General features: G+C 42.1%; 3 protein-coding genes across 4 annotated transcripts; 1 reads left to right on the forward strand and 2 right to left on the reverse strand.

Moving 5' to 3' along the window:
• The first annotated feature begins 296 nt into the window (after positions 1 to 296).
• Positions 297 to 7043, forward strand: LOC116603128. 2 transcript variants are annotated; one of them, XR_007312421.1, is made up of 2 exons: positions 297 to 6871; positions 6943 to 7043. XR_007312421.1 is itself a non-coding variant. In XM_048730910.1 (2 exons), the coding sequence occupies exon 2, from the start codon at positions 702 to 704 to the stop codon at positions 6564 to 6566; it is 5865 nt and encodes a 1954-aa protein (XP_048586867.1). In that variant the 5' UTR covers positions 297 to 472; positions 544 to 701; the 3' UTR covers positions 6567 to 7043. The 2 variants fall into 2 exon arrangements, 1 of the variants encoding a protein (XP_048586867.1); XM_048730910.1 differs by having other exon boundaries at positions 297 to 472; positions 544 to 7043.
• Positions 6783 to 8734, reverse strand: LOC116603149. The gene is made up of 4 exons (XM_032364205.2): positions 8217 to 8734; positions 8054 to 8106; positions 7834 to 7927; positions 6783 to 7367 (listed from the first exon to the last, which is right to left on the reverse strand). The coding sequence occupies exons 1-4, from the start codon at positions 8441 to 8443 to the stop codon at positions 7154 to 7156; spliced, it is 588 nt and encodes a 195-aa protein (XP_032220096.2). The 5' UTR covers positions 8444 to 8734; the 3' UTR covers positions 6783 to 7153.
• Positions 8735 to 10254: 1520 nt separating this feature from the next.
• Positions 10255 to 14943, reverse strand: LOC5519392 (neuronal calcium sensor 1). Its single transcript, XM_001639253.3, has 8 exons — positions 14551 to 14943; positions 14415 to 14439; positions 14231 to 14279; positions 13882 to 13971; positions 13087 to 13165; positions 12456 to 12544; positions 11620 to 11697; positions 10255 to 11212 (listed from the first exon to the last, which is right to left on the reverse strand). The coding sequence occupies exons 1-8, from the start codon at positions 14612 to 14614 to the stop codon at positions 11114 to 11116; spliced, it is 573 nt and encodes a 190-aa protein (XP_001639303.1). The 5' UTR covers positions 14615 to 14943; the 3' UTR covers positions 10255 to 11113.
• Positions 14944 to 18560: the final 3617 nt, after the last annotated feature.

Here is an 18560-nt window from a genome sequence, read left to right on the forward strand (position 1 = left end):
ACCTTCTGTACATTCAAAAAAGGAATCTGCTTACATATTTATAAATAACTATCCTAGGGAATGGGGAGTGGATTGTGTCCTGAAGAGCATGCCTTTGTGCACATGGCCAGGTTGCGTACGACTTGAACTTGCATATGGCAAAGATCTATCAGTATGTACATTAATAGCGGACTTTCGCTAAGAGATCACATGACTTTTTGTGTGAAAAACTTGCGCGCGCTCAGGCTTTTAGCGGCAAAATATAAACAAAAAGCAAATTATTAGCGCTTACGAGAAAAGCCGGAAGTTTTTGTTGTCGCCATTATCCGGGCTCCCTGTGTTAGAGGCCTGGTTCCGAGCTTTGCGCGGTCGCATAGCCTCGTGCAAAACGTTTTCAGTTCGTCGAGAATTTCCTGGAGTTTTTTATTGGAGTTTTTGACCTGAATCTAATGAATATTGTATGGATTTGTTTTTGGATGGATTCCGCACCCGTGTAAGTATCATGCGTTTGTATAATTAGCGGAAATTGCCATAATTTTCATCTTCAGTATTTGTTTATTTCAGCGAATCTCGTGGTAATTCGTGATAATTTTGAAGTTGAAACTCGTGTAGAACTTTACCCGTGAATATCGACAAGTGGAAAATAAAAGTTGTGTTCATATCCAGAAGCATCTCATCTATCTGACCTATCTGAATTCCAACATCATTCGACGGAAGAGTAAATGAACACTGAGGATTATTATCTTGGAAACATGAGTGAAAACGAAGCTAGTAGTGAAGTCGAACGAATAGAAAGCAAGAAAAGGTCCCTAGGAGGCTACCTAGGGCGCGTGAGTATTCACATGAAAGAGCTCAAAACTTGTCTTGATGATCCCTCTAGAGCCAATGAAATACAGACAGCCTTGAATGAATTACAGTCGGCTTTGAATAACTATGAGGACTGCTATCAGTCGTACATTTTGGAAGAATTGGCAACCGATGAATTCAACAGAGTGAAAGAGAAATTTGAAGAAACTCGTAATGAGTGTGAAACTACTACCAAATTGGCAAATGAACGTTTGAAGAAAGGAAAGTCAAACTCAACTAAGTCAAGGCTGTCTAGTAGGTCTAGGAAATTAAGAGAGAAAATAGAAATGAAAAAGCTTCTTTTGCAACAAGAAGAAGAGATAGCTCAGCATCGAATGGATCTGGAACGTAAGAAAATAGAATTGGAATATGAACAGAAAGCGAGAGCATGTAAGCTCAAGTTCCAGGTTCAAATCGCAGAAAAGGAAGCTGAGTTATTAGAAGAGAGAGGGAGTGAGTCTGATAGTTGTGTGTCAGAAGAGTATAAAGGGGATGTAGGGGTCATGCCACCCATGTCTCAAGAGGAAAAGCTAATGAAATGGACCGAGCAATGTGACCCCATTCCTGATAATCCTAGACCAGACACACCTAAGCTAATGGAGGGCCCTTCCCATCCTAAAGACCCCATTCCTGAGAGAAAACCCCAGATTAATGACCAAAAAGCCCCCCCTAGTAGTTATAGGAAAACCCCGTTTGGTTTTCTTCCCGTGAACAGTACTGATGTCATGTTAAAGCTGACCATGCTCCAAGCCATGCAACCTGTTAAGTTCTCTGGGAATCCAAGTGACTTTCCTAATTTTAGGAAGAGATTGAGAGATAATTTAGAAGATGAAATTTTAAGTGATTCACAAAAGGTTGAATTCCTACCGAAGTTCCTCTCGGGGGAGGCTTTTGAAGTTGTGGAAAGGGTTTCCGGTTGCAGCTATTCAGTGATAGTTGATATTTTGGAAGACCGATATGGGCAGCCAGCGACCGTCGCTGCTTCTTGTATTGACAATTTGACCAGAGGCCCAAGATTGAACAATCATGATTATAAGGGACTGAGGGATTTTGCAGAGCAACTTGAATCATCCTCAAAGAAACTTGTTGGGGAATATGCTATTGAAGCCAGTACCATCTCAAACATGAAACAGATAGTTAGAAGGCTTCCCCAGTATTTAGTAAATAAATGGGGTGATGTATCCTACAAGATAAGAGAAAAGGGGGGTATCCCTAAGATTTCAGATTTGGCAGATTATGTGAAGAGGCAAGCAGCCATAAAGAATGACCCAGGTTTTGTTAACCTAAGCATGAGTGAGAACAAGGGTGGTGGTGATAAAAGACCCGAGCAGGGTGGGAAAGGCAAGAACTACCAGAAACAGACTTCTGTCTTTAAAACAGACATGGAAGGCTCACCCCCTGAAACTACTATGGGTAAACAAGCCCCAATTAAGACCTGTCCTTGCTGTCAAGGAGAACATAGGCTTTCAGACTGTGCAAATTTCAAGGGAAGGGACTTACCCGGCCGTTGGCGACTGGTAAAGGAGAAGAGATTGTGTCATATATGCCTTAGGCCAGGACATATGAGGGACAGATGCCATACAACCACTTTTTGTAACTGCAAAAGTGAGCGAAAACACCACACCTTGTTACATAACCCCCCTAGAGCTAAAGATGACCCTCCCAAAGAACTTAACTCGAGCGCAGGGGAGGGGACAACCGAGGGACCCCCTAGAAGAGACCATGCTCAGGGCACCCGGGGTGGGGAGCCACACAGGCAAACCGAGCAATACGCAACATTTTCTGAAAGAGCCACGGGGACGGTGTTACTACATGTTGTACCAGTTAAATTGATTGCCCCAAATGGGAACTCTCTGACAACGTATGGGCTACTGGATAATGGCTCAAGAGGAACTATGATAAGCTCGGAGGTTTCAGCGAAACTCGAACCTAAAGGTCATACTGAGGAAATATCCATCACCACCATGATGGGAAGTAGTAAGGAACAGATAGAGGTTGTGGAGTTTGAACTGCAACACGCAAGTGGTGAAGGGGATAGAATTCCCGTAACTGAGGGTTTGGTAACGAAGAAATTCAATGTCAACGAAAAGTGTCTTCCTAAAGATATTGACAGAGATGCACACCCGCATCTGAGGGATATTGAGATTCCCTCGGTAGACATGCCTAAGGTTTCGGTTCTGATAGGAAAGGACGTTGGCTATGCGCATGAGGTGTTTGAAGTGCGTAGACCAGCGACGAAAGCCAGTGATTTGAAGGCTTTGAGAGGTCCTCTTGGATGGGTAATTACAGGAACCCTTCAAGGGGAGACCTCATGCAAGGAAGTAAACCTGAACTTTGCTGATTATAAGAAAGAACTTCAGCATCAGATTGAGCGGTTCTGGGACTTGGAGAGTTTCGGTACAAAGAGTGTTGGGACGGACAAGGGATCCCCAAGTTTTATATCGCACCATCTGTCCAGGGAAGACAGGAAGGCTATCGATAAGTTGGAGAAGACCATTACTAAGCGTGATGGTCACTATGAAACAGGCCTCCTGTGGCGGGATGATGATGTGACCCTACCTAATAACCGGAATGAAGCCGACAAAAGACTGAATAGTCTGAAGCGTAAGTTTTCACGAGAGCCTGGATTGGAGGAGAAGTATCGAGCAGCCATGGAGAAGTATATCACTAAAGGGCATGCACGCAAACTCAGCCCAGAAGAAGCACAAGAGACTGGACCGAGAACTTGGTACTTACCTCATTTTGCAGTGACGAATATCAACAAACCTGGTAAGCTGAGGATAATTTTTGATGCTGCATCAGAGTACCAAGGTACTTCGTTGAATAAGAACTTGTTACATGGACCTGATTGTACAAACAGCCTGACTGGGGTGCTCCTACGGTTCAGGGAGGACAATGTTGCATTGGTAGCTGATATAGAAGGGATGTTCCTTCAGGTCGGAGTTAGAGAAGAAGACCAAGATTCTCTGCGATTTCTTTGGTGGGACAAAAGCTCTGATGACCCTCCAGAAGAATATGCTATGAACGTGCATGTCTTTGGGGCAACCGACTCGCCTTGTGCAGCCAACTGGACACTCAAGAAAACTACAACTGACAATGCTGGTGACTTTGGAGATACCACCATCGAAACTGTCCTGCATAATTTTTATGTGGATGATGTACTAAAAAGCGTAGACACGAGTGCGAGTGCAGTCACGCTTGCGAACGAGTTAACCGAACTTTGTGGTAGAGGAGGGTTCAACCTCACAAAGTTTATGAGTAACAGTAGGGAGGTCCTTGCTGAAGTGCCTATCGAGAAGAGGGCAGCACCAACGCTTGATTTAGATCTTGATGAACTCCCAGTCGAGCGGGCACTTGGAGTTAGATGGAACGTGGAGACAGACACCTTCGGGTTCAAGGTGAGCAACACTGAGAAGGCTGATACTATGAGAGGAGTACTATCGACAATCAGCTCTGTCTTTGACCCTTTGAACTTTGCTGCACCAGTGATAATGCGTGGCAAGCAGATCATGCAAGCCCTATGGAGGCGGAAGGCACCATGGGACGAGCCGCTCAGTGGAGACATTCTGCGTGAGTGGCAGACATGGAAAAGGGAACTTGTACGGCTTGAAGATTTGTCCATCCCCCGATGCTACTTCAGCAGGCCAGACCATGAAGGTGTTGGACTACAACTCCATCACTTTAGTGATGCCTCGGAGGCAGGATACGGGTCAGTAAGCTACTTACGAATCGAGTACCCGGACGGAATGGTGGAGTGTGCTTTCGTCGCCGGAAAGTCAAGGAATGCACCTATTAAAGGCTCAACCATCCCAAGGCTGGAGCTACAAGGAGCCCTACTGGCAACACGGGTGGACCAAGCAGTTCGCCGAGAACTGGACCTGAAGCCTGACAGAGTCGTGTTTTGGACTGATTCGATGATAACACTTAACTATATCAATAATGAAACCCGCAGATTCCAGACGTATGTAGCCAACAGGGTTACAGAGATTCGCGAAGCGACTAATCCTGACCAATGGCGACACTGTCCGGGAAAACTAAATCCTTCCGACGAAGTAAGTCGAGGTCTAACCATAGATGAGTTTCTCCGGGATGAGCGATGGCTTAATGGTCCGAGTTTCTTGAGAGAGTCAGAAGATCAATGGCCAGATAATAAATTTGATGCCCTGTCTGAAGAAAGTCTGGAGATAAAGAAAGAAGTGTTCTTCACTGACCTGGAGCCAGGAGATGGCCTGGAAAAGCTTCTAACCGACACTTCTGATTGGATGAAGACCATTCGAAAGGTTGCGTGGGTAATGAAGTTTGTGGAGTGGTTGAAGACAAGAAAGCATGCAAAGCCTACTGAAAAGACACCTGGAGAGTCAGAGAGCAAGCTAAGTCCAGAAGACATAGAACGCGCCAAGCGACGAATAGCTGTACTAGTACAGCGGGAAAGTTTCCCTGAAGAAGTGAAGGCTCTGAAGGCAGGAAAGGAGGTGAATGTTGCTAGTGCTATCTTGAAGCTTAAGCCGGTCATGAAAGGCGATGAAGTTATGAGAGTTGGAGGAAGGATCTCGATGGCACCGATGAGTGATGATGCCAAGAATCCCATGATATTGCCGAAACAGAGTCATATCACTACTATCTTGATCCGCCACCTACACGAAAGCAACGGTCATTGTGGCGTGGAACAAGTACTATCCCTGCTGAGAGAGCAGTTTTGGATTGTGAAAGCGAGAGTGGCCATCAAGGCTGTTCTTGGAAGATGCATTCATTGTCGCAAGCAAAGAAGAACTACTTTGAAGCAAGAGATGGGAGATCTACCTAGAATTCGGATGATCCCTTACGAGCCACCCTTTACGTATACAGGTATTGACTATTTTGGACCGCTATATGTTAAGCGGGGAAGAGGAAGAGTGACTGAGAAGCGCTGGGGAGCTATCTTTGTTTGCATGAACTCCCGAGCAGTTCATCTCGAGTTAGCTAAGTCGCTAGAGACGGATGATTTCATACTCGCTCTGATGAGGTTCCTGAATCGCAGGGGCCATGTTGTGGAACTGTGGTCGGATAACGGGTCCAATTTTGTGGGAGCTGATCGGGAGATACGTGAACATCTGGAAGGAATGGATCATGACAAGATCGGACGTGAGTGTTCTGCGAAAGGATGCAAGTGGATCTTTAATCCACCTGGAGCCACCCACATGTCAGGCGTGTGGGAGAGGATGGTGAGAGTCGTCAAGCGAAGTCTGAAGGCGATCCTGGGGAAGAACCCCCTCAACGATGAAGTGCTGACCACCGTGTTTACTGAGGCAGAACGTATCGCGAATTCAAGACCGCTAACCCGGAATCCAGAGAATCCTGATGATGAGGATCCTCTTACGCCCAATCACTTTCTGAACGTGCGACCTACGATGAATCTTCCTACGGATACGGATGAACGGGCAGATAAGTACAGTCGGAAGCGGTGGAGACAAGCGCAATTACTTGCTAACCACTACTGGCGTCGCTGGTTGAAAGAGTACATTCCTTCCTTGCAAGTTCGAAGCAAGTGGAACAGGAAACAGCGAAACCTACACGTCGGAGATATAGTGCTCGTTGCGGACGACAACGTTGGACGAAACAACTGGCCTCTTGCGCGCGTGATTGATGTGTTTCCTGGCGTGGATGGATTGGTAAGGAGTGCAGAGGTGCGCGGTAAAGGGACGACCTACAAGCGCCCGGTAACCAAGTTGTGTCTGCTGGAAGCCGAGGATGAGGATGTCTAGATACGGATCGGATTGGAGACTCAAGGGACAGACGTAGATAGTGTAATATAGAACGGACATTAGCGTTATGACAATACGTTTATAGTTATGAACCTCCTCCGCAGGAGTTCATGGGGGGCGGGATGTTGTCGCCATTATCCGGGCTCCCTGTGTTAGAGGCCTGGTTCCGAGCTTTGCGCGGTCGCATAGCCTCGTGCAAAACGTTTTCAGTTCGTCGAGAATTTCCTGGAGTTTTTTATTGGAGTTTTTGACCTGAATCTAATGAATATTGTATGGATTTGTTTTTGGATGGATTCCGCACCCGTGTAAGTATCATGCGTTTGTATAATTAGCGGAAATTGCCATAATTTTCATCTTCAGTATTTGTTTATTTCAGCGAATCTCGTGGTAATTCGTGATAATTTTGAAGTTGAAACTCGTGTAGAACTTTACCCGTGAATATCGACAAGTGGAAAATAAAAGTTGTGTTCATATCCAGAAGCATCTCATCTATCTGACCTATCTGAATTCCAACAGTTTTTTTTATTATTTAAAGATTTCATTTTTTATTTCATTCTCTGACGAGACGGGCGCAGTCATTTCTGTGTTTATTTTGGCTTGAATTTGCCACCCACAAGGTCACGTGATCTATTAGCGCAAGTCTTGCCTACTTTGATTATTCTCAAATTCCACTCTTTGGTGCCTCTATTGTATTTTCTTGATACCATCTGCTCTCCCTTATCATTGACTGCTTTCTCTCTGCCTTGGTGGAAGTTCCAATCAATTGCAGAAAGCTGCTTTCGGGCCTTATATGCTTCATACCTATAACAGATAAAACAAATTTTTAATGTAACTGTGACTAACTTCCCTTTCCCTTTTAAAATCATAGGTATGAATTTGAATCTTCTAGATGTAATATCTATTCAGAATACAAAGTTTATTTACTCTAATGATTTTGGTATATAATTATTATCATTATTATTATTATTATTATTTTCTGATTGATCCACATGGTATTTAGATAACTGCTTCACAGTATGTTGTTTCTGCAGACTTCATGGCCACTAATCCCTGGCAAATGATGCTGAATTCCATTTAGTGTCATTGAAAGTCATGTGTCATGACAAATGATGAAGCAAAAACCACTGCAGTTCCAGATAGTAGGAAATTAAAGATATATATTGACATTTGTGATTTTTTCTATTGGAAATGATTTCTAAAATGGTGAGTGAATAGGGATTTATCCAAGTTTGAGTAAGTTTCATTAACAGAGTGTGTATTAACTTACTTGTCCCCCTGGTCACTGCCAGCTTCACTAAGAGATATCTCTGGGTCTGCCATTTTGTTGTGGTGCTTTCCTACTGGGGTTGACGTTGGCGGTTCTGATAGAACGGCATAGAGACAAATGATTAGTAAATATTTCAAATAAAAGTAAGAAACTAAGATGAACATCTGGTATCGATTCAGAGAGTCTCATTAGGAGGACAAGAACGCGGTAAAAGTCTCACCTCGTATGGCTGCTGCCTTTTGTTTTGGTCCGCCAGTTGTTGTTTTTGTAAACCTAGAATAGACACAAGAAGTAGGAAAAAAAACATCTTTAGCAAAGCAAAGTAACGACCTAAAACCTCTCGAAAAGAATGCGATATATAGTTTTGTCTCTGATTGTCTCACCTCTCCCGGCGCCGAAGCTCTAAGGACAACAAATGGCTGGCAAACGCCGAGTCGCTCGCGTAAATAGACGCTTTTCTTAACTCCTGCCATGTGCTATAAACATCTTTCAGCAATCGAACGCGTATGTGTTGCTGCTCCCATGTTTTTTTTCTTTTCATTGGATCCTCTGGCGAAAGCATTGGTCGACCGCCGAGTCTCGTGCGAGCACCCGGGCTCCTTGAAGCCATGATTTTTTACGGAAAACGCGCAAATAATTTCAAAATGGTAATAGCAATGTGTCAATTGGAAGTTTCTTCGAGGTTGTGACTGATAATTTAGACCGGATGGGCTCTTAGATAGCGTCGATTCTAATAGATTCTTTTGTCTTCCCTTTACAATGGCGGAGTTTGAGGTTTCCGTCGGACCAGCAGATTGTTACGTAATCGACCGGAAGTAAACTGCTGACAATGCGGCTTTAAAAGCCAATTGCAGATCCGGCTTAATTTGGCCCGCATCAGAGATTAACGTACGACGGTATATTTTATTACCTCTACCGCGTTCGATTGACTCTTCTACTCTTTTTGGAAAAAGACAATTTGGACAAATCGGATAACTTTTTTCAAAGTTTTCTGCTCCCTCAGTAGAAAATTTGAAAAAATCCGAAAGATGACGTCAACATTAAAGCGGCAAAAACAAAATGACAGAAAAGTCTTCAACGAAACGAACCGTGGAAAAGAGCGGGCTTTTATCTAAAACTTGAAAATCGCGTTTTATTCAATTTTCAGTAAATTCCGGAAAATGTTCTTTTTCCGGAATTCGTTTATACGAACGCTCCTGATAGAATCACTGGCTGAAACAGAAGTTCTAGAGGTAGCACGGAGTTTTCCTAGGTACGCCGTTTTCTTGTGCGAGAGATTTTGAGAATACATTACCTTAAAAAAATCACAAGCAAATAATAGGCTACCTCCCGTCTGAATTTCTCTGTTCGCCAATTAGTGCCAGGCGCGTACCCAGGATTGGCTGACGAGGGGTGCGCAGTTATAGGTATCATATGGAAAAAGCACAGTATTTTAAGGTTCCTTAATAAGTTGGCCCAATGTTTGGTCGCGAAAGGGAGATGCGCGCGCACCCTGCGCGCCCCTGTGGACACGCGTACGAAATGTGAAAGGGCCAACGGCCTGAAGAGTTTCAACACCTAACGTGAAGTTAATGAATACACTATGCTCATAATAGGTGCGCATACTTATTATACAGCAACCTTTGACTGCTCCCGCACAAGACTATTTTTCCGCACTATTTTTTTTTTAATAGGGGACAGAGGTATATTTTATTTATTTCTCACTTGTTTAGAACAACTACATTTTTCCCTTTCTCTTTGGTTCTAGAAGACCACTCTGTCACAGATTTCTCTGTGATGTAATCTCACGGTCCAGGTAGACTGCCCTATTTCCCTTCTAATTTGCATGTTTATTAAAAGGGGGTGAGTACCGAATGACTCTAACAAACGTACCAGCTCGGAAATTCACAAGTCCGGTACTACGAGGCTTTGTATCTTCATACAAAGGATTAGATTTAGTTTTAAAAATTCTAACCCAAAATAAGCCTTGTATGCACAGTTAAGGAGTTTACTGTGTATACATGGCTTAAAGCTGGTTTTGAACAGTATCACGTGATTCTAGATCACATACTCATTGGTTTATCATATAAGAGCTGTTGCAGGCTTTAAAATAATTGTGGGGGGGACGTGTCCCAAGTGCCCCACCCCCTGCTACGGCCCTGCATATAATTCCTGTAAATATCAACAATGACAGCAATAAAGCCTAAACGATAACTGTTTAGTATTACTGGATTAAATGGAAACATTCTCTCTGATATAGCCTCATTCAATAGCCTCTGACAACCGCCATATTGACGCCCTAGCATAAAGTCAATGCGATACATTCGGTTTAATTTGTTAAATAAAGTATCAAAAAATTTTTAGATGGTTTTTAGATGGTTATTTCGAGATTTTATCACATCATGTGCCTTCCAATATTAAATGAAAACAATAACAAAGGTGTGGCTGACAATAGCTCTTTAATCTTAGTCTCCCTATGAATCGAACAAGAATTTGCATATGCTAAAATATGTACAAGGTATAGACTTAACCATATAGGGTACGGCTATTAGATATCTGGCAAGTCGGTAACGAGATTTATTCGCCACAGAAAGCCGAAGGCAGAAATAAAATCGAACAAGTAAGCATCGACAAAAAGCACCACCAACTCCAAGTAAAAGAAATGGGCCGCAAAAAAAAAAAAAAAAAAAAAAAAACAGGGAAACAACCAGTTACCGTCAGATATCACAAATGACCGGTCCATTATCTTAGAATAATAAAACGCTCATCCCATGCTTATTTTTGGTGCGTTTCAGGGCTCTTAAAATAAGTACCTAGCCATTTGATTGAAACACTCTGTTCGGAAAGAGTCCTCATGCCCTGTCTAGGTAGTCTAGAATACGGCTGTTTCCAAATGCAGTACATACAAATCACCTAAATCGCAATATTACAGCTGTTTTCAATATCATGCGAGCTCTAATCGACGAGTTCCAAAAGCTTAATCGCTTCTGGCTTCCGTCATTTAAAATCCTTGAAGCGAATTCAGTGGCTACCACTTAAATGGTTTACCCAATCAAGCTCATTCTCTGAAAGGCGTTGACCAATCAAAGAGCACCAGATTTTATTCCGTTAGTTTAAACAGGGAAGTCCTTACACTTCTCTGGTTTAAAGGCAGAAGCCAAAAAGCGCCTTAGCAATTGGAAAATGTTGACGAGATTTTGAAATATTGAAAATCGTGGTTAAAGGAAATAAAATCATAACATTTCCATCTAATCCTCTTATATCCCTTAAAATTACTCAGTAGCTGTCTTAAATTCTGCAGTCAGACCAGCCCGTCGTAGAGTGAAAGCGCTTGAATGATTGATGGGTCCGCTTTAGATCCTTCCCGGAACTCCTCCATAGACAGCTTGCCGTCATTATTCTAAGAAAAATGGGTTGAAAAGGTTTAAAGCATTAGAGAGAATTCATTTGAAATTCGGGCATCCTACGGCCAAGAATCGTGTAATAAGATAATATCAATAGCTTTGGAAGTGTGTCAAAATTAAATCGTTACAGTTTGCACCATCATGAAAAACAGGAATGCCTATTGAGTTCAAATTGACAAAAAGTGCTTTTGGCCGAGAATTCAGAATAAATCTAAACAACTCCCTATAAAGATATTTAGATGGGAACGCCACACGATGACAAACATTTTTACGTTTTTAATGTAGTAAAACTGTTGCTAGAGACTTTTAAATGTCCTGGCACATATAAGATTTTTGACGACAGTGATGGAAATTGCTTGAGCCAGGAACTACGAGGGGTTCATGAAGGAAGAGGATTTCATACCGTGTCCATCTGCGCAAAGATGCGATTCACCCTCTTCTCCGGCGTATCCTCATCGTCAGGAAGCTTGACAAGGCTTGCCTAAAGATAACACCGATGAGTGCCGTGATAATATCGTAACGTGCCGTGATAGTTCCGTGACAGAAGCGTGATAGTATCGTGACCGTGTCGTGATTGTATTCTGACCGTGCTGTGATAGTGCCGTGGGCGAGTATCGTGACCGTGCTGCGATAGAACCCTGGTGGTACCGTGATTGTGACATTATAGTGACAGGAGCGTGTTAATATCGTGACCGAGTATTGTGACCATGCTGTGATAGTGTCGTGACCGTGTTGTGTCGTGATTTTATCGTAACCGTGTCGTGATAGTATAGTGACCATGCCGTGACCGTGTCGTGGTAGTATCGTGACCGTGTCGTGATAGTACCCTGGCCGCACCGCGATCGTGACATTATTATGACAGTAGCGTGTTAGTATCGTGACCGTGTCGTGATTGTATCGTGACCGTGTCGTGATTGTATTGTGACCGCGTCGCGATAGTATCGTGACCGTGTCGTGATGTATAATAACTGTGTCGTGATAGTATCTTGACCGTGTCGTGATAGTATCTTGACCGTGCCGTTATACCATCGTGACCGTGTCGTTACCGCGTCGTGATAGTACCCAGGCCGTACCGCGATTGTATCATGACATTATCGTGACAGTAGCGTGTTACTATCGCGACCGTGTCTTGATTGTATCGTGACCGTGTCGTGATTGTATCGTGACCGGGCTGTCACATGGGAGCTGTTACTGGGATGTCGCTTTAACCCTTGAATCATATACATGATTAACACTAACCACCATTTTATAAATAGAATCCACTATGTGAAGCATTTCTTGTTTAGTGATACAGCCATCGCCGTCCAGATCGTATAACTTAAACGCCCCTGGTAAAAGGAATAAAATGATGAATATTCACATATAAAAACATACATCCTTACGGGCCTAAACCCTAAAGCTATCAATTTGGCACGATAGCGACGGTTTTAAAACACGAAAAATAAATTAATCAGTAAACCGTCATAAACGACAGAAATCGACGATTGATTGACTATTCCCAAACGGAACAAGTATCTTGGATTCGCCGAGGTCGCGCAACAACGAATTTGGCTATAATAATACAAAGAGCTTTTGACAAGAAGTTTGCCCATTGTGTGACGTCATATAAAAGCACACAAATGAATCCCCGCGAGGGTAAATGGCGTTTGAATCACAACAAACACCACACCCGAAGCCCTCTCGACGATAATACATTTGCGAATATGAATCGGTTTAATCTGTTTGATTATCTTCCCTGATACAAATTCGCAGTCAAAACTCGCCCTTCCAGGCTGAGAGATAAGAGCCAATGTCTGGCAGACAGTGTGACGCGTGAAGGGCCCGTGAAGAATGCGCGAAGGATGCGTGAAGTGATAAACTCGTTACTTACATTGTAGCTTTTCGTCAATACTTCCTCTGGACGTCACGGACAGCGCGCAGATAAATTCACGAAACTCAATATGACCATCCTAAACAAACGGAATATAATCAGTTTGTATTTCGGATTCAATGACCCAGCTCAACTAGAATAGCAATTAACCTTCGTCTATACCAAGCTCTTCAGCTTCCATGCCTATTTCCAGAGGTGCTCGTTTGTATGTTGATGGAAATTATTAAGGTATTAAACAAGGGTTTCAGGAAGCGAGAAATAGATTGTTTTGTTTTTAGAAGACGACGGGGCATCGGTGTTTTCAACTAATCCCTTCTAATTGCGTCTGCCATGTTAAATACAAACCATCAATAAATAAAACAGCCTTAATATATATATTTTTCTAAATCACACAAAAACACAACATTTCACGAAAATCTATCCCCCAAAACGACAAAAGCACACGGTTTTCAACACGTTTGCCTAGTACGACCTTTAAACATGGCACCTGTTATCCGAGTGAAAGAGATAAACAGGTATTCGTTTAGCTCTTCATTAAAATTCCCGAGATCGCTTTCCTTAGCTGTGAACTCTGGGCTTTCCGTGGTGGCGTTTTCAGACATTTAAGCTTTACATGTGTGAACAGGCAGCGAAACCAAAAGAGAAGGTTGGGGAAAAAGTGCGAGCATATAAATAATCATCGATTCGTCATCGTCAGGTTCGAAGCATCTTACATTTTTCATACCCTGTTATTCACATGAGATATATACCAGCACAGTACCTCATTTTGCGACTTAATGTGCCTATAGTATTTACCTTATTTTCATCAAAGACATTAAAGACGAAAGAAGCGAATTTCGTCGAATCGCCATACGGGAAAAACTGTTTATAAATTTTCTGAAATTCCTAGGATAAAAAACAAAAACAATAATCGATAAATAATTATCACCAGGCACTGTTTTCTGTGTGCAGCAAGCGATTAACCATTACACCCCGTTCTAAGCGAGCAGCTTAAACGTAATTAGATATTTTTATTTTGATATAGGCCGAAAGTTTAATTTGAAACCGCATACAGTTTTCAAAGCTAGAGATCGCTCTGCAATTACGTAAATGGATTACACGGGGTTAAGTGTTCAAAATCTGCCTTGAAATATGCTAGAAATACCTGTTCGTTTAGACAGCCAGAAGGGCAGTCCTTCAAGAATCCCTTATACCTGTGGAAATAAATAATAATGAAAACGTTGGACTCGGCTTGACTTAGCCAAATAGTACCAAACAAAATAGCGTGCCCGCTTGTAATAATTTACAGCCATTTACTTAAAAAAATATCGAGGACAAAATTGGCTTACCATTGATGCAATTCTTTCTCTGTAACTAAAGAAAAAATGAGCCATTAAATTATTAAACGGATTCGGAGCTCTGCAAACGCAGTACAGACTTGTGTATGTGTTGTATATTGTATGAATACCAGATTAGCCCACTTACAATACGTTTTGTGAACCAGCTCTTGGACTAGTTCTGGTTGTAACTTGCTATTTTTCTTGCCCATCTCCAGGCGATATGATTATTTAGCGCCTGTAGCGCTCACTCATTTGGCAGACCCATTGCTCGCTAACATTTCCCTCACAGGTTCACCAGTATGACTTATGTGACAACACGACGCCTCATCCACGTTGATTTTCGAATGCAAAGATGACCGTCCCTTCGTTACTATAGTAACTTTAAGCCATTAATTAACCAGCCAGGAAAAAAGCTTCAACTATATTTTACTCCCTCGTAAGAAAAACCTCAGATTGGTGCGGGCAAAAGCTAAATTGGCCGGTAATGGTAGCGTCTAACTCGCATTTCAACCAGCAAAGTGATTTTCGAGAGAGATAAGATAGAAGGTCGTTGACTGCGGTCTAGTCGGGAGTAGGAAGGGGAAAGTTTACGTCAATTCTAAGGTGTACCTAATTTAGTATGGATCGCTCTATAGGGGCCAATACAAATCAGGCAGGCCAGAAGTCATCGCTTAAAGATAGCTCGGATAACACGTACTCGTTAAAAGCTGATATTGTTAAGATAAATGAGTAACACCGGATTTTACATCAGTAAAAAGTGCTAAAATCCCAAACGAGCCAACCACAAATAAACCGGTTTTTTTGAGCTTTATATTTTTTACTAGAGCGGTGCTACTTATTCTTATCAGTGCGGCAATTTTCGTGTAATTTGTCAAAAAGACAAATGTTGACGAGTTTAAAATATTGTCATTTCGCCGGTATGTTACGCGAATTCGTAGTTAGTGCTAAGCCTTAATTGTACACTGTAACTCTTCAAATTCCGTAAATGCTGGTTTCAGCACCCAGCTACCAATAAGCGCCTCGCTTCGAATGAGCACCGATAAGTTAATCATGAGTTTTTTTCCTTACGAACAACAAAAGACGCTTACTGAAGTAATCTTTGCAATAAGTCTGGTTAAATTTCTCACTACTCTATGATTTAGCTTGATAATTGAAACAAATTGATGTCATTCGTATAGAGTTAGCGCCCCCTCGCTTCAAGTGAAGTGGGTGTGCTTTTTTCTTAATAAAGAACGATATCGTACCAAACAATCGCAAGTAAGATCTATAAGCGATCTGAGGTGCGAGATTAATTCAGGGGAGTAGCCAGGGGGGTGGCCTAGGGGGCCCGCACCCCCCTTTAGCAGCCAAAAAATACAGTAAATGTATGAGACATTATCTAAAATACACGAAAAAATGCCTTGAAAGTCCCTTTTGGGCCCCCTCCTGTTAAAATTCCTGACGACGCCGCTGCAACTTGACCGCGAACAATGACCGCGAGCTATCACATTACGATCGCACACAATCGCACATGATCACAGGGTGAGTTTCCATAGATAGATATTTACACTCTTTTTTTTTTATATATAAAAACGTCTAATGTTCAGTTGAGACTGGGCCGTTCTTATTTTTGGGACATTTTAAGGCTGAATATGTCCTTGACGATGTTCTTAAATTTTAGTGTATATAAGAAAATAATACCCAATGAATTTTTACGAAGAGAATTACACTAGTGATCAATAGCAATGATAAGGTTGTTACTATGAGCACAATTTGATTCTGCATTTTAGAACACATCAGGACTAAAAAAGAAACAATTTCTGCTATCTGAGCCTCGGCATGTTCTTAGCATGTTCTTAAAATTTGGTGAAATCTCAGGCTCGACGTTCTTATAAAAAGAGTTCTTATAAAAAAATAGTGTATTCACTTCACCGTATACAAATTTATATATTTCTTAATTGAAAGCGTGAGAAAACATGGAATATATCCATATAATGGCATCCGATTGCCTGTGATCGAGTTGGATGGGGGGAGGGGTTGGTTTCCGCACGATTCTTGAGTCATTAAAATCAGAAACCACGTTCACCTTACACGACAAACTTTTCCAAGAATTCACGATTCACGCGAAGAATTGAGGAATAGGTAATCAGAAAAAAAGGTTTCATCGCTGAGCTCTCAAAATCTCAAGAAATAATAGCAGGCCATGCTGTTTGTATTATGAATGAACAATTAAAGCTGCCGTAGGCCAGAAAAATTAAGCAAATATCAGTATTCACGGTAAGCATAGATAACGGTTCAGTTCGATAAAACCACAGTGGTGGTAGCAATCACGGGTCACATTTTTTTTCACGATTCACGTTGAATACAAAAAGTTCGTTCACGAATCACAAAAAAAAACCCTGACCGGCCCTTTTCAAACATGCTAAGAAATACCCCAGATGTACCATACACCCGGTTAATAACTATACTTTTATAAGTGGGGGGGGGGGGGGGGGGTAGGGGTGCGCGCAGTCATAGGTATCTTATGGAAAAAGCCTTGTATTTGAAGAAGGGGGTGCGCGCGCACCCTGTACACCCCCCTGTGTACGCGCCTGCGGGCCAGTGCTGAATGAAAAACGCAAGATTAGTTCCAGTATCGCGCGGTTAAACCAGCCTTTTTGTTTTCAAATGGCGGCTTTTTACCGGCGAACTGTCACATATTGGCGAATGCTAAGAAAACTAGACCAAACATAAGGCTATAATTTTCTTTATGACTCCCTCATTATCTCACAAATCTGTCATCTTTTGTACAGTATGGTTTTAATGCTGTACAGTTAGTCAAATCAGCGACTGAAGTCAGCCTTTTGTACCTTTTCTCGAATGTTTTAACACTACGATCGTGCTTGTTTTCGCCAGAGCACGCGCATGCGCGTACGTTATTCAGCACTGTCCCCATGCGGTAGGATGGTAGGTTTGTTCCCTGAAAGGTGTTCAAAAACTTATTAATTATTTAATTAGTTTTGCCAAACGGGTGAGAGGATTAGGTCACTAGAATAAATTTTTAAACCAAAAAAACCACCAGATTCTAAATTCGTGGGGAGGGAACTAAATTTTACTCCCAGGGGAAATGGATTGAATATAGAATATACTTTATTTCCAAAAGGATCAACGAAAGATCCGAGAACGTGTCGTTCCACACCAAACCCATTGAACTTTTCATGCTAAAAAGTATTTTCCAGCTCGGTAATATGAAAACGAGTTGTAATATACAGTAGAGATGTAGTAGTGTAGTTAAAAAAAGGCAGCCCAAGGGGGGGGGGGGGGGGGGGTAAGCCCTAAAACACCCCGTATATCCGCTACTGCGTGCATTAGAGAACAAAATCACACAATTAGTGTCGATGATCCGCGCGAAAAACGAGTCGTAAAAAATAGAAGGTCCAGGTCCCTTTCTCCCTTAATAAACAATTTTCCTTGAGGATAAAAAGAAAGGAGTAAGCCCTACGTAGCGACATATTGCTAATATACAGTAGAGATGTATTACTGTTAGATGATTACTGTTGCTGTCTCACCATTCTCTAAAATAAAGTTTCTATGCAATGTAATCGATTTAGTGGTTATGTTGTTTGGGGTTTCCATGGCACTGTTACAAGAAAGTATCGTAAAAAGTAACCACGGTGTCCGCTTAATAGAGTTAAATACAGAGATCGTTAAAGACGATGCAAAGACTAAGGATTTCGTAGTTTTTTTCAGTTCTCGCGGCTAAGATTAGTGACTAGCATCGGTACTCTATTGTTGTTTTTAACGAGAAAGCTTTTGCCGATAGTAAAAGAATGAAGCCCTAGCGTCTTATTAACGTGGCAAATCTTTTGTTTGCTGTGGTATGCATCTGTTTTTGTGTATACGCATTAACATTCTCGGAGCTGTCAACTCCTTCATTTTATCATACGAGATCTAGACGACGCAAGGAAAATAAAATCAAGAACACTGCAAAGGTATGTGGTCTTGGGGGTAGTGTTATTTCGAGAATGGTCACTTGTTTCATGCGAGCCATTCAAACCTGTATGTCGGTCAAATACGCGGGCTTTACACATACCGTCTTTTATACTTTTTAGTTTGTTTGTTTTGTTTTGTTTGTTGTTGTGAAAAGACAAAATTCTTAGCGTTATCTGTTGGTTGTCCGCCTAGGTCCCTAGACGG

The sequence above is a fragment of the Nematostella vectensis genome, chromosome 8 (assembly GCF_932526225.1).
Source record: "Nematostella vectensis chromosome 8, jaNemVect1.1, whole genome shotgun sequence".
NCBI lineage: Eukaryota > Metazoa > Cnidaria > Anthozoa > Actiniaria > Edwardsiidae > Nematostella > Nematostella vectensis.